Below are 15,191 nucleotides of genomic sequence, written 5' to 3'. Positions count from 1 at the left end.
GTGTGTGTGTGAGAGTGTGTGAAGAGCAGCAGCCAGCTGTCATTTCAAAGCTTCTAATGAACAAATAATATCTTTAAGAACATAAATTGTATCATTCACGGCAAATATTTTAGTCCAGTTGAGCCCAGACTGTTTACCTTATCCCTCTGCCCTGTACGTGGCTCTGTTCAGACACAGACACATGGCTGTCAGAGAAAGCTGTGAGCCCTCCATGCTGCCTGTAGATGACTCCCTTGTTAAAAGAGCCAGAAAGGGTGGCAGGAACTCAGGCTGGACGACACTTCACCAGCTACATACCGTATGGCATGCCATGTGGCAGCAAGTAACTAGATTTGTCAAGCATGGCATCAAACAACAGACATAGAAAATAGAGGGGAAAAGTATGTGAATTAAACAGATTAATGTGAGGATACACATACAGACATTTACTCCTTCATGTCTGAGTTCATCTTCTTCTAGATTTTTATACTGAACAAAGAACAAAGTAAGCCATTTGATGGATAGCTCATAAACAAGTGCACCTTACATTTATTTTTTACAGTGAGTGGCAATCGAGGGAATCAGTTCTAGCACTGCCATCATTAGTGCCACATTAGGATTTCTATTTATAGACACATGGATGATCTTTATTGCGATTTATATAAATTATAGTATATTATCTAATAATACCTGATTGCTATTTGTTTATTCACTCCAAAGTCTGTGAGGGTTTACTGCAACATTAATACAAAAGTATGGCATCATTTGTGGTAATAAGTGTTCCCTTGAGCTTTTCTAAAATCTTCCTCCTTCACATTCTCTGTGGATACGAGCCAGAGCATGTCGATACAAAAATAGATTACAAACATGTCTCAACTGCAAATAGAGCTACACTCACTCATCAGTATACAGTGCAGTAATGGTGGTGGGTAGTGTCTGCCCACACCTTTTCTGGTCCTCAGTACAGCCCTTCACAACTAACAGTTATATTATTCTGTTGCCTACAGTAATGGCATGGTGCATGGCAGCAGCATGTGGGGGGGTCGCTCTGTAATCGGGGAGTACCATCTGTGGCTGTCAGCTGAAGCTGCCACTTAGTGGGCCTAACACAATCACCACGTCAACACTTGCCAACAATTGGAGCTCCAACAGTCCCCTCCAAGTATATGTGACATGCCAGAAACCTCAAAGAATGGGAGAATGTCTTGAGACAAGTTGAGTCATGCTGCCCCTCAGTTTATTAGAGAATGAATCATTTTCTAGGCAGACAGAGTGATTGACTTTCTCTGATCATAAGTGAAGATCACACACAGATTTTTGCTTAAAGTTTTGTGTGCAGGTAACAGTGCTGTGGGGTTATTCTCCATGATGCATCAACTCAGGCGGAGTGATGTCTGTATGACCAACAGATATACACTAGGTGGAGCCAAACTCCTGAAATGTCCTGGAATGTGAACACTGTTTAGTAATCTACTATATTTACAATTTCACCTTCTCAGACAATCATTAATTAAACATTACTCTATTGATGGATTGCAATGATTATGTTACAAGGATGACATATTTAACTAGAAAACACCTACTCATTCATCTTTATATGTAATATATTCAAGTGTTGTAACTGTCAAGTACATTAACCAGCCAGAATTACTGTATCTTAGAAAATCTTCCTCTGAATTCACTGTTTCATCTATGATCTCTCATATTCAATGTGGTAAATGTTCAACGAATAATGCATGTATATTATAATACCCAGTGTTGGAAAATAAAACAAATTAGTACAGCAATTTGGACAGACATGCTGTCTTAAAATGTGGCTACAAAGTGCTGGTTAATGGAGCAGACTGAAAGGAAAAAGGGTGGTAAAGAAAAAAACACCATAGTCTATTAACTGATGGGGACCACCGGGAGCTTCCAGAGCTGCTTTGATGCACCTTTGCATAAATTCTACTAGACTACTGGTGGAGACTTTTCAATCACTTTCACGTCTCATTTGCTTGACGATGGTCAAAACACCAAATAATGGTCTTTGTTTGAGATTTGAGACATAATGTAAACTGTTCAGTAACCCTTTATGCCCTGGATGGAATTTTGCATATATTGTGTTTCTCCACACATTTTTCAGGTTTTCCTCTTTTACTTGTCTGTGTCTCTCTGAGTTTTATGTTTTTTGTAGGGTATGTGGAATTCATTTTAATTAAGAAAGGCCTTGAAATACAAAATAAAAGTATTACTGGTTACAAAATAACCGGATAAATGCCCCCATTATATAAGGCAAATATATGACACGTTTTTGAGATAATGCAGCTTAAGTTCACAAAACATAATTAGGCTACCTAATTAGTATCAAAACGCTGTAGGAATGTTTAAATAGCAGACAAACCGCTAAAAGACAGGCATCTCAAACATGCAGGGAATTAGTGGATTCATTTAATCTTCTTAAATGCCAAAAACAGTTAATCACGTGAAATGTGTCATACGTTAACTTTTCAATCACACACATGCTGAGTTCAGAGTAAAAGAAGAGCAATTGTGGTCAGGTTTACATTTCCTTTCAATACATTTCGATGTGCCTTAAAAGTACTTTAGTAGCTGAGCACAATGCATCACTCCTGCAGTGACAAAGGTCAACAACTCAAACATGAAAAGTCTGAGCATACAACTCGAGACAATTTTTAATACAAAGAGATAGGGGTGTCACAATCGTCCAAATGCACTATTTGATTTTCAATTTAAACATTGTTTTTCAGTCCTGACAGTTAACATTATACCATTGTAAGACTATCAAGTCTTAGTTTTGTCATTTATATTTTAAAATATATAATAGCAATAACTTATTTTACCAGTCAACAACAAACTGGGAACACAAAGGGGTGGAAAGAGAAAATTACTGTGAGACTGGCTGATCCTGTTTTTGATTTTAATTATTAAAACTGCATGTTTCAATTGATTTTAGATTCAGAATCAGAATTGTGACACCCTGCAAAGAGATACTGAAGGTATAATCTCATGAAAGCATAATTAGTGACTTAAATATTGAGTGATACAAGACATTCACCCTTAATCCAGAAGAGTACTTAAACAGGCAAATCTCGTGTTAATGAAAAGGTAGCCGTGTACCATAATTTTCTCCGTCTTCAAAGGAGACATTAATTTGGCACAGAGTCTGAACGCAGCATGTAGATACACATGCAGATATACAGTATGTGTCCGAGGGAAACCAAACCCGAGTCGCAGGGAACTGAAATCGTTCATACTGATGTGTATCAAACCATCTTAATGCTGCTGCATGTTCTGACGATACCTTCAAAGGATGATGTCCGAGTTCTGCAAGCATTTTTTTTTTTAAAAAAAAACATCACACAGGGCCAGCTCAGCATTAGTGTAGGACTCTCTTCTGGGGGTCTACGTCATCTAACCCTGGAGCGCTTGACAACAATTGTACCAGCTACCATATCGTACACAGTCCTGTTGTGCTGGAAGAAGAGGAGTGTGATGAAGGCCGGGAAAAAGAAGGCAATCGAAAAGTTCTTGTTTAACGCTCGGACAGTTGATCTGTAGAGGAAGACGGAGACGGCCATTACAATACAAACAAGGACCAACTGGGTTGCATTCATTATAAAACTGCTGAAAGATAACCTTTAAAAAAATCAACTACTCACGCAGACAGAGAGACATTAGTCGCTGGCACAACGAGCACCCTGTTGGGCTGAACCAGAATTGATGAGTCACATGTAACAACTCTGAGTCCAATGAGAAATTTCCCTGGAGTGGCTCCCCCTGCTCCCCAAATGCACACAATCTGAAGGGAGAATATATAGGAGCTGTCAGCTTCACTGCATGGAGGCTTTTCCAAACATTTACAGAGAAATAGTAGACAGTTAAGGCTGACACCACATATAGAATCTGGATAATGAGAGTATGCAGAAAAGTCACCTCATAAAAACACACTAATATCCGGTAAACAAGTGCAACAAGCATCATTTTCTGTAGCTCCTCCATTGATGTGTCCTCATCTATTTCCTCCACTATGAAATGCATGGCGAACTTGGAAACATCCCTGAGAGGCAAAGGAAAACATTTCTGTGATATGAATCCAAAGAGCGACTGCGTTTATTAAATTATCGCTTGGTTTTCTAAAAGCGATGAACAGAGACAGACCTGATCATCATTTCACCACCACCACAGAAAGGAAATAAACTCACTTGATTCCACTCAGGTGCATAATACTGATAATTATGGTTGCTTTGATGAAAAACAATATGAAGAAATCCACCATCTCAGCCATGAGTCTTTGGAGAGGTGAAGGAATGCTATACTCACGACCTGGGGACAGAAAAAAACACTCAGACACATTAACATTACGCCCATGTGAATCCACAAGATCTTGGCATTTGTTCTCATTCATTCATATAAAGTTAGTGTGTTTCACAAGTTTGTGGTCAAACCATCATTTGCTATTGTTATCCTAACGTTTTATCTGGTATGGTTTATGATACAAAACGCTAGCAGGGGCTGTGGATGGGGACTGTGCATATTAGAGTGAATAGCCTGGATTTGGGGAGGGGCCCATACAGTAAGCATTGGGTGGAGGGTTTGTGCTGCGCCCCTGCACGGTAGGATGGAGCTCATTGCAGTCCACTTTAACCAACGCAAGGACAGTGCACAGCTCTGTGGGATTCATATAGCTTTTACCTGGTCTCTGTGCATTCCCGTTGCCCTGCGGCAGCTGCTGCGGTTGAGTGGACACCGCAGCCCCGCCAGCCGCGTCACCTGCCCGGCTGCCTGGGGAGGTGACGGCAGGTGGATACAGCGACAACGGAAGAGCGTTATACCAGCTGTGGGAGCTGATATCAAGAGGTGCCATCGACGTCCCACTCGCCGACTGTATATAACAAGGGTAGGACATGGCTGACGCTGCCAGCCAGCTCTGCCAGTTCACATATCCAGTGTAGTACTGCCACATCCACGCCTGCAGTTGCTCGCAGTATTCCGCTGTGGCGCGGCTTTCACTGGGGTTTTTCTTGCCTTCCACATTGTTCTGGTTGCCTATTCTTTGGGTAACCTCGTCAACGAGTGACTCAACTTTGTTAGCAAATGGTTTATTCTTTTCCTTATCGACTTCCATGTTTGTGTTTTCTTTGTCAGCCATCTTTGATGATGGCGTAGCGTCACGTTCGACGTCATGCCGGATCATTTCACCTGGAAGTGGGAGACAAGATGTCTGCAACGTGAACATTATCATCGAGACAACGTAATTGTTGAGACGTATTTTGACTTGAACAGTTATTTTTTTAAACACATACAAACGCTCACCAATTTTTTTCCACATTTCACGACAAAATGTGACACCCCCCGCCCCCCTTCCTTATTATACAGTGGTATCGTCCAATCAGTGCCTGTTATTACAAGAGTCAGCCGCAAGGGGCAGCATTCTGCGTGATAGAAACTGCAGTGGGATTATGACATTTGGGGTCTTCAGGTTCATATTATGTAATGATTCAAATGAGAAAGTAATGCAGTAAAGCGTTTCATAATGTTACATTTGACTTGTTTGGATGAGGCCACCTTCAGTGGTTTTATTATAATATAATTGATTAGTTCTCCAGTGATGATTTGAAAAGCATTGTAGCTTAGTTTTGAAATCAATTTAAATAATTTATTGCTGCAAACATTTGCTGGTTGCAACTTCACAATGTTGGCTGCTTGTCAGAAATCACTGATAACTCTCTGGTCCTAGTAACTCTTGATGCAAGTTGTTATTTATGTAGGCCTATTATAAATTAAATAATCAAGTATACTCAATGGATTCATTTTATTTATCTTATATGCTAAAAGTGAAATAATTAAAACAATATTTGCTTATAGGAATTCACCAGCTCATGGTGTTATTTTGTTTAAAGGGGTAAATCCTTTCAAAGGATGTCTACACCTAAAGCCTACACTCACACACCTCCCTAAGTAAGCTTAATCCTTAACAATGGGGTATTCAGAAATCTAAAATGAGTTTGGTAAAACTGTACAGTCCTCCACAAACCCTCCTAATGTGCATTTTTCATTAACAAAAAAAGTTAAACATTTATATAATTCTGTTCCCAAGACGCACGTAAAATGCGTAAAACGTGTGTGCATGTCGTATTGTTTTATACAATGTGGCACTCAAGACACCAAATCAGCTTTTCATTAATCAGTTCTCATTGTTGCTGGAGTGCCACCCAGGGTCACAATCGCTAAAGCCTGGAAATCTTTGAGAATTTGGGCCTCAACCTACTGCCCCAAAGAACCCTAATAAAACAAATTATGTGCACTTGCTTGAACTCCCCACATCTGTGCATCCATGACCAGAGACCTGGTACAAGAGGTCACTGCTTTAACCCCAAGCAGGGATTTGGGCTTCCCACCTCCCCATTCACCCACATCCTTGTCACAAGAGGGCTGCTCTGATATTTGGACATGTTGCTTTTCTTTGTTTGAACAAAAGCCCCCTGTAAAGCCCCATGATTAATAGCTTTAAGGTTTGAATGATGACTTGCCATGTTTTAAAACTGGCAACTAGCCATTGTATACTAGGAAATACTCAGAGGCTCTGGGGCTTAATTAAAAAAATAATGAGCACATTATAGTTAAAAATAAAAAAAAAAGTCATTGTTCCTGTTTGCCAAGACAAGTTCTGCAAGTTTCAGGGGATTGGTTTGGATTTGAAAGTATGTTCAGCATTAAGGAAAGCTAAACACTCAGCCATGTTTAGGAATGAGCTGCACCAGCAAGTGTGCACTAGCATTTAACAATAATGAGGGCCACTGAAGAAAGGACAAAGCAGGGGTGATGGCATTAAGAAAAGGCAATTACATTTGAACCCACACAAGATATGTGCACCTCAAAGAACACTTCATACACACAATTACACAGATGTATCACAGTTCAGACTTTATTGGCATGTTTGGCAATAGCTCAGTGCATTTAGTGTATGAGGTCAAGGCTGAACAACTTTGATGTTTAAAGGAATTAAGCTCCTTTCTCATAGGTCCTCATTGCAACAACGTCGTCCATGATACATTTCTGTTGAGACAAAGTTCAAATGTTAGAAATTTTACGTTTCATTATAGTCCAAGGATAAGTTTTTAAAAAAACAAACACTAGGAAGGCATTTAAATACCATACACAAACTGTATAGTTGATCAGTTAATTACTCACAGCTGTTAGTTTTCCATCTTGAATCTCTCGTTCTAGGGTCGTTTTCTTTCCATCCCACGACTGAAGCTGCACAAGTTTGCCATTCTCAAGAGTAAAGGTGGTCTGAAAGTCATGTTGCACTGTCAGAAATAGCCACCATAAAATAAAAGCCATGTTTACAAAGCCAAAGATGACCCACCTTGGTATTTCGGCCGTCTGCCGTCGCCTCGTCGAATTCTTCGTTTAGTTTGAACTTGATCTCTGTAGTCTTAAAAGTGCTCTCAGACTTCATTGAAACAACCCCAGCATCATCCACGCTGATCACCAGGTTAGGCTTTGCCATGTTGCCCATTTGCCGAGTGGCGAATCCCACACCTACAACACAATGAGGCTTAAAAGAAGGATGCTGCAACTGATGCTGTGCATGAAACTGATCTGCTTCACTCTCCTCTCCCAAATGACACTCATCTAACAACATCATAACTACAATTAAACATGATCTTTCTTACCGATTGCCTTCATGTATTCATCGAAGTTCTCGCTGGAAGTCAGAGTCCAGTTTCCAACAAACTGCTCAACCATGATGATGAAGATGAAGGTCAGTCTGCTACACAAACACAAGGTATTTCACGGTTTCCTGTTTCAGTGGCTGAAGCTCGGAGAGAGACCTGCACCTGGGGATAACGACATATTTGAAGCCTTCACTCAAACACGTGCTTGATCGGGGCTACCAATCAAAGAGCAAGATGCCGGCGTTGCCATGGAAACGGGCGGATTAGGGAGGCGTGTCTTTAAATCAGATTTCGATTATGTGTTCGATAGAGAGAGAGAGAGAGAGAGCGAGAGAGAGTCTGCTGACTCCAGCGTTCATTGGGGGGAAGGGAAAAAGCTCTGCAATCATTTATTCTGGCTGGGTTTGGTGTGTGGCCGCATGTCGCCCCTGCAGCAGGAAGGATGCAGACAAATGTCACACGAACAAACAGCTTCAGCCCCCAGATACACGATGTTTTATTGTGCAAATAAACAAAAGAAAAACAGCATTTCACAGTAATAGTCATAATAATTATATCACATAAACGATAAGAAATTAACATTTTGAATGAAAATGAACAATTTACCATTGAAATCTTTGCTTTTTGTATGTTAAACCTACTCGTTTCTATGAGATTTACAATAACACATAGTTAATGTTACATTCAAATATGGTTACAATGTCTTTCCCTGCAACAGAATCCCAAATTTGTATTGAAAATAAATGCTTACATCTGTCTAACACACTCAAATTTCAGACAGCACATCACTTTGTGCCACCAAATAACACCCCTCCATCTCTGAGTGAACGGTAGCGTTGGGGTTGACCAGTAGATGGCGCCTGTGGAAAGCAAATAAAACAGTGCTTAAAGGTTCTGCTCATACTTGAGCAATTTAGTACAGTTTGTAGAGTAAGCAAATTAAAGTTCAACATTTGTCTTTGTATTTATGTTCTTTCCTTATCCTAATGTATTAGAGCATGTACAGTACATTTACTAGTGAATTGCTTGCCATTAAAGAATTGCAAAAGGTAAGGTATACAAATGTTATTTAGCTGGCAGGGTCTGTATTATAACACTCACATGTCAGTGGCTTTGTGCCCAAATGTCAGACTGTGGTGTGGCTATTGCTTCCCAGTGGTTTCAGTACAGCAGGTATTGTGCCCATTAAAACAAAAGCAACCTTAAGTTACATTTGAGAGGAAGAAAAAAAAACAAATGAAAAGCCGATCAAGTTTCTCTTCTCATTCTACTGTTTGAATATCTATCTTGATCTAGTTCAAGGCTCTTGTATAACAACATGTCCTGAACAAGGGGTCAAGGTTCAAGGAGATCAAAGTGGAGAAGAGTCTACCGACAGACATGATTGGAGATGCTCAGAGCAAATCAGATTCACATCAGATAAGTGCTCTGTGACATTTCTCCGCAGTGGATTGAAATGGAATGAGTTGTTACATCTTCTTCCGACTGCCTCCCGCCATGCGGTACTTTAACATCTGAGTCTAAAAAACTCTTTCAGACTTTATTTGGGAGCAAAATGTTCATTTATGAAATTACTTGAAAACGACTTGTACGGTATGTAACGGTTGTTAAAAGTATTGAAAGTCTACAAACACAAGAAGGTACTCAAGTTACTCAAGGCGACACGGTGCAAATGTCTACTGTTTTTAAAACAGCATTCTCTGCCTTAATGCAGTAGATAAGTCATGTCTGTACACAGGACGCATAAGGCTCATTAATGCAAGCATGCCATTCTATTCTGAGATTAAAAACCAATAAAAAAACATTTGGGTTATAGATTATGTAATTTAGCACCTTGTAAGAAGATTTTTTATTATTATTATCATAGGCTGAAAATAGTTCAAACAGAAACAGCAAAGCTCTTTCAGTAATATAATAAGTAAGCAAAAAAATAGAGCTGCTGACAGTGAAATGTCCCCTAAGAGCCCATTTTTATCTTGTTCAGTCTAGAATGAAATCACACATTATCAGTTATTGTGGCACCAGGTTCTGCATGTCATCATAGTTTCATTCTAGAGTTGCTGGGACTGAATGAAGAGTGATGCTCATTTTTATTAATATTAATTAGACTGTCTAAGAGCATGGGTATAATTGAAATGACAACCCTTTTAAGGTGGATTCACCCTTTTATCACGGCACATCTGTGCTTGATGTATTATGCAAAACTAGCTGTCAATATGAAACCAGAGAACCTGGAATCAATGTTTGCCCTATAGAAAGACTTCAGTGAGACTGTCACATGGCTGCATTATTTGATTTCATGGTCCAAATGCATTAATTATTCATTCACTTCAATGGTAGCCAGTATATGATGTGATAGTCAAAGAAGCCGGGCTGCGATATATCATGAAATGTTGTTTACCCGTCCATGAGCCGATTACTTGTTGTTCTGTCACCCGGGGGGTTTTCTGCGTACATACAGGTGCCATCCAGCAGGCGCAGAGCCCATCTAATGAACATGAACTCTCGCTGGCAGCCACAGAGAAGTCCTTTCCTCCTGGTTTTCATCAACACTTCAGCCCCCATTGATGGGAGAACAGTGGCCATGGACAAAAGCTGTATATACTGTACAAACACAGCTCTGAGCGGCAGCACACTGACTCATTCTTCAGTGTGTGTGAGAACGGAGGGGGACCCCTTTCAGCTCCTTTGTGTTGGTGTCTGTCAACAGTGTAGTTGGAGGCAGAGCCCATTGTGGCGGCCAGTGTTTCGTATTGACACAGGGCCTCGCTCAGCTTGTTCCCAGGGTCCAACCTGAGGACTCATGAATAATGGAGAGAGGATCCTCAGGGCCAAGGGGGAGTTCGCAAGTCTGACTGGGACTCGTTATAAACCTAAACTACAGCTTTATGTGCGGGCAGGTAAAACTGCGGTCACAGCTGATCATGTTGACGGTGAACTTTGCTGGAACTCTCTGCAGCCAGTGATCTGAGCGGTGCTTCAAGAAATACAATAACTAAAAATGGCACAAAACATTAGAATAACACCTATTTCCAGATCATGTAAGCCTTTTCACTCCCATGTCTTGTTTGACTACATTTTATTGCATTCCTTCCTTCTAAGTGTCTTTTCTATTCTGGGTAAGCCTTTGCCTGAGGTAGGGGATTCATTTCCTCTATGTAGAGATCTATGAAAGCCTTTTAGCAGTGCCTTTTATTCTGTAGTTGAGACATGTGCCTAATCTCTTTACTTTTGAATCAATCCCCACAGTTGATCTAATAATTCTTGGGAAACCTCCAGCAGGCTTGTCCGGGAGTACAAAAATGTGTTTAAATTGATGTCTGAGTCATGATTTCCTTTTGAAGCATTCTTCTTTAATTGAAATGTTTTTCATGCCATCTCTTGAGCTGCATCAGATTTTTTTCAACAATGTAAATATAAAATAAAAAGGAATGATGGGAAGATATGTTGAAGTCTGATGAGTATTGGGTGTGTGCCATGGGCGTCACTTCAGGTTCGGTTCCCAGCAGGTCCCAACCATCTGTTGAGAGGCTCACACGACCTGAGCGACGTGCCCTCTCCTCTTTGCCTTTTTACACGGCTGCTGGATGAGGGGAACCAGAGGCCAGGGTGGGCGCCAATCGTTCTGCTTAGCCAGGATGAAGAGTGTGTGTGTGTATTTGTGTGTGTGTGTGTGTGTGGCGGAGGTCAGAGAGGTGCCTCTTGCTTGTGTGCTTTGAGCTTTTTCATGCTTCCTGCTTTGATCTTCTCTCTCATCCCTTCATCCCACACGCTCCCTGCGCCTCAGGCTTCTGGTTTGCAGCACACCGACAGTGGGACTGGAGAGGGATGGGTTGAAGACTGCCTCTCACAGAGACACTGCTTGTTCTGTCAATACAGGGAGAGGTGCAGGGAGAGCTGCCCATGGGGGCATAGCCACTGGGTGCAGAGGGCAGTAGGCGGAGGGTTCACCAGGAGCTAAAGTGATGCATACTGTACAGTTCTCTGCTCCTCTTTTATGCTCTCTTAGATCCCCCAACTGTGGGCTGGAATTCTTGTGTGAAAAACAACTGCCACAGTGCTTAGAGGGTGGCCTTCTGACCCCTTACAACATGGGAAAGTGCATCCCTGGTAGTTATATAAAGCCTGCCAGAGTCATGAGAATCCCTGAGAAATCACTCAGCTTGAGGCCCCTCGTGTCCCTCTGCATCTCACATGGAATGATTATTTTCTATGGGTCAATATAATGCGTCCCTTTCTGCTAAAGCTTTACAGGCTGCGTTCAGTTTCCATGTAATCAATGTGACAAGAAGTGATAGTCGTGGGATGGCATGACAGTCGTCATGTGAATATGTGTCAGAAGAATATCTTTTTATCCCTGTCTTGTGTCCCCTCAGAGGCTGATAATCCTCATGTAACCCCTCACACACACAAATACACACACACACACACACAGTCCCACCATACCCCACCTGCTGAGCTGAGACTGGGACACACAAAAGCAGAGGCACAGAGCAGAACCCCTAATTGAAGATTAATTGGAAGGGGGAGCACTTACCTTTATTTAGACATGTGGTAAGTGTTAGACTGTGACAATTAACTCAACCGTCTCAGCAGATGACTGCTGTTAATATTTCAAGACAAACTTTGAGGGAGGGTTTTAGAGGGGGTTCTGCCGTGCCGCTCTGCAGCCAAATAACCAACAAATTCAGGACGATAACAGAGATCATTAATATCTGTGAGATCATCCCAGGTAAGCTGGTAAGTGCTCTCTAACCTTTGCTATCAGTTCAAATCATCTTTAACTCACATGGACGTAGGACTGTGATAGATAGTACCGGACGCATGTAACAAGTATAATTTGCTATTTTCATTATTTGAACAAAGGCTTCTATGACTAATGTGCCTGATAAATAAAGAACACACTTATATTGTCAGCATTTTAAAGATTTTGATGAAAACCATCTAAAGACATTGACATTAAAGGAGCCATTCTACATAATCACAAGGCCATAATGATTTGCTATTGACATATGATAAATGGAAAAAACGTGAACAAAGAAAAATTGTACAAAACTTGTGAGTTATTAGTAAAAAATAATGTATATAAAGACAGACAGAATTACCGATGGCATTAACAGTAGGACTTGGTGGGATTCTGATGCATGTTTGTGTGAGTGGGAGAGAGAGAAAAGAGAGTAAAGGGGCTGTGCTAACAGGCTTTCTGCAGATCACTGGCAGTTTGACTGCAGTGGAGAGTAATGGGGCTGGCAGGGCGGAATCAATTACTGGCCACAACAGATTTTCCCACAGGTCGGAGCTTGGGAAAGCAGTGCTTTACTGCAGCGCAGACAGCTGGCACAGAGCATCTACTGGGAAAGGAGCCGGCTTGAAAAACAAAAAAAACAGCATTTCTTTTTGATAAACTTGTGACACACCATAAACTGACTCTTGTTTCTCTGTTTAAAAATATCAGTTTTTATAGCCACGCTTTATTCTAAATTGTGTTAGGCAAATATGACACTACACACAAGACCCCATAAAAAAACGTGACCTAGTTTGACGTAACATAAAATACTAACTCATAACATAGTTAACCTTCAGTGACAGACCTACTCTAAAACATAGATTTTCCCTGGCAGTGACCAATTATATGTCTTGTACAACAATACGCACACACACACATACACACACACACACCACAAGCAGAGAGAAGTCATTATCAACATCTACAGCTTGATTTAACTAATAATTCCTATGGCCAGTGCCTGTGAAGTTCCTTTTGCATGATGTAAACCAGGAGATACATTTCAATTAGAGCCAGACACACACATACACACACACACACACACACTCCATTGATATGCAAACAATGTTTTTCCTGTGGCAACACAATGTGTGGCCTTAAAAGTAGCTTGCTCCGTGGTCCTCCTTTTTCTGTGTGGACATCACGTGCCGTCTCCTGTTGCGCTTATTTGGGAACCAGTCTTGTGATCTGCTTTCCCTCTAATTGTGGACTTGCATAAGTTAACTGGTAATGGGCAGCATACTGGTTATGAACAATATAATTGTTGGGCCCATTGTGAAGGAGTGGGGAGAAACTAATGAAATAGATTTTTACTCATTCAAGAGTGACTCATCCACACTTTTCTCAAGCCAGCACACAAGGTTGTCCATATCAGACTTCAAAGTATTGTTCGAATATTTCCTAAATGCTGTCCATGGCCTGTAATTGACTCTAAGCCCTGTAATTGGCAGCCAGTGCTGAGATCCTGGTGTCAGTTATGACCTGAGGAGTTGTCTTCAGAAAAAAAAGATTATAAAAAAGGTTCCTGCTAAACAAAGAAACAAGGAAGTCAACACATCCTCCCTGGGTTTACCTATCCAAAAAGCACAAGGAGAATGGATGCCAACAAAGGCAGGAAAGTAAAGAATGAGAAGGCGGCTGTATTATGTGAGAATGGGTCTCAGGCCTGGTCTGGTCCCTGCCCAATATAGCGCCTGGGTGCTGACTGGAACCAGGGGGAACAGGCAGGAAGCTGTGGCCCATAGGATAACATTGTTATATGGAAGTTGTCTGGGAGACATTTCCCTCAGTCAGACAAGCTATTTAGGACCAGCATGGGTGGCATTTTCTCTGTCTTACATAATGTGTCATAGCTCATGTATATATGCAGCAAAGTGGATAAAACCTTTTTACGTCCACCTCCACTCTGTTTGAATAAAGCATGTACAAGGCATGATCTCACACACAGAAATGTTCCCCAAATGCCCCCCTCCTCCTCCTCAACACACACACAAATGCAAACTCCACTGGAGCAGTTGTTGAATGACAGGTATAAGATGTCAGGATGGTGTGCACACAGGATGCAGGCACGGCTGCGAACGTCGCTGCTGCCGACAGCCCCAACGGTTGACATAGTAAATCAATCCTGATGGGAGGGGTGGTAGGACAGAGGCTGGAGGGGGTGGGGGTCCAATGGGACTGAGCCGGCCTCTGTCAGACACACTCAGCCACTCAGCCAGCCAGAGAGAGACTGTCGACGGGTGGGAGAACACTCGCCGGGAAGCGCTCACACGGAGATTGAGTTACCACGGAATTAGATCAGGGCTGTGGGAAACAGCACCTCCTAAACACACTTGCACACTCTCAGTCACACACACATAAACACATGCAGACACACCAGCACACACTCAGGCCGCACTCTTGCACACAAAGAGTCACCAAGGGAAACCTAAGGGAAGATTGAGGAAGGCAGCTGGGCACACGCCAGTTTCAAACAAATGCTTGCTTATACCTCTTAGCTTCCTGGCACTGGTTTGAGAGTAGTTTCTTCAAATTGGTGCAGAGTAAGGCCCACGGTCAACAGGCAGACTGGCATGTTCTTTGGGTTATTAAATGTAAAGATCATTTAGAGTAACATGGCAATCACATCACAGACAAAAGAGCTCAAACCAAACACACTCAAACAGGATGGGAAATTTCACAGAACTCACATCCAAAATCATTAAAAGTAAACTGGAGTGGAGGCTGAGAACATGTTGTGA

At 41.6% G+C, this 15,191-nt stretch overlaps 2 protein-coding genes across 2 annotated transcripts; both read right to left on the bottom strand.

The window, feature by feature from the left end:
- Window positions 1–2,387: 2,387 nt before the first annotated feature.
- On the bottom strand, window positions 2,388–5,161 carry LOC118336391 (protein FAM8A1-like). Its single transcript, XM_035673025.1, has 5 exons — window positions 4,675–5,161; window positions 4,185–4,305; window positions 3,916–4,039; window positions 3,642–3,781; window positions 2,388–3,534 (listed from the first exon to the last, which is right to left on the bottom strand). The coding sequence occupies exons 1-5, from the start codon at window positions 5,129–5,131 to the stop codon at window positions 3,390–3,392; spliced, it is 987 nt and encodes a 328-aa protein (XP_035528918.1). The 5' UTR covers window positions 5,132–5,161; the 3' UTR covers window positions 2,388–3,389.
- Window positions 5,162–6,880: 1,719 nt separating this feature from the next.
- fabp4b (fatty acid binding protein 4b) lies at window positions 6,881–7,837 on the bottom strand. The gene is made up of 4 exons (XM_035672348.1): window positions 7,662–7,837; window positions 7,352–7,527; window positions 7,174–7,275; window positions 6,881–7,038 (listed from the first exon to the last, which is right to left on the bottom strand). Exons 1-4 carry the CDS (start codon window positions 7,732–7,734, stop codon window positions 6,985–6,987), a joined length of 405 nt encoding a protein of 134 aa, XP_035528241.1. The 5' UTR covers window positions 7,735–7,837; the 3' UTR covers window positions 6,881–6,984.
- Window positions 7,838–15,191: the final 7,354 nt, after the last annotated feature.

Source organism: Morone saxatilis, unplaced genomic scaffold (assembly GCF_004916995.1).
Source record: "Morone saxatilis isolate NCDOM2014 unplaced genomic scaffold, NCSU_SB_2.0 Contig24, whole genome shotgun sequence".
NCBI classification, from domain to species: Eukaryota; Metazoa; Chordata; class Actinopteri; family Moronidae; genus Morone; species Morone saxatilis.
The sequence above is the reverse complement of the archived record's forward strand: the minus strand, read 5'-3'. Positions and strand labels throughout refer to the sequence as shown.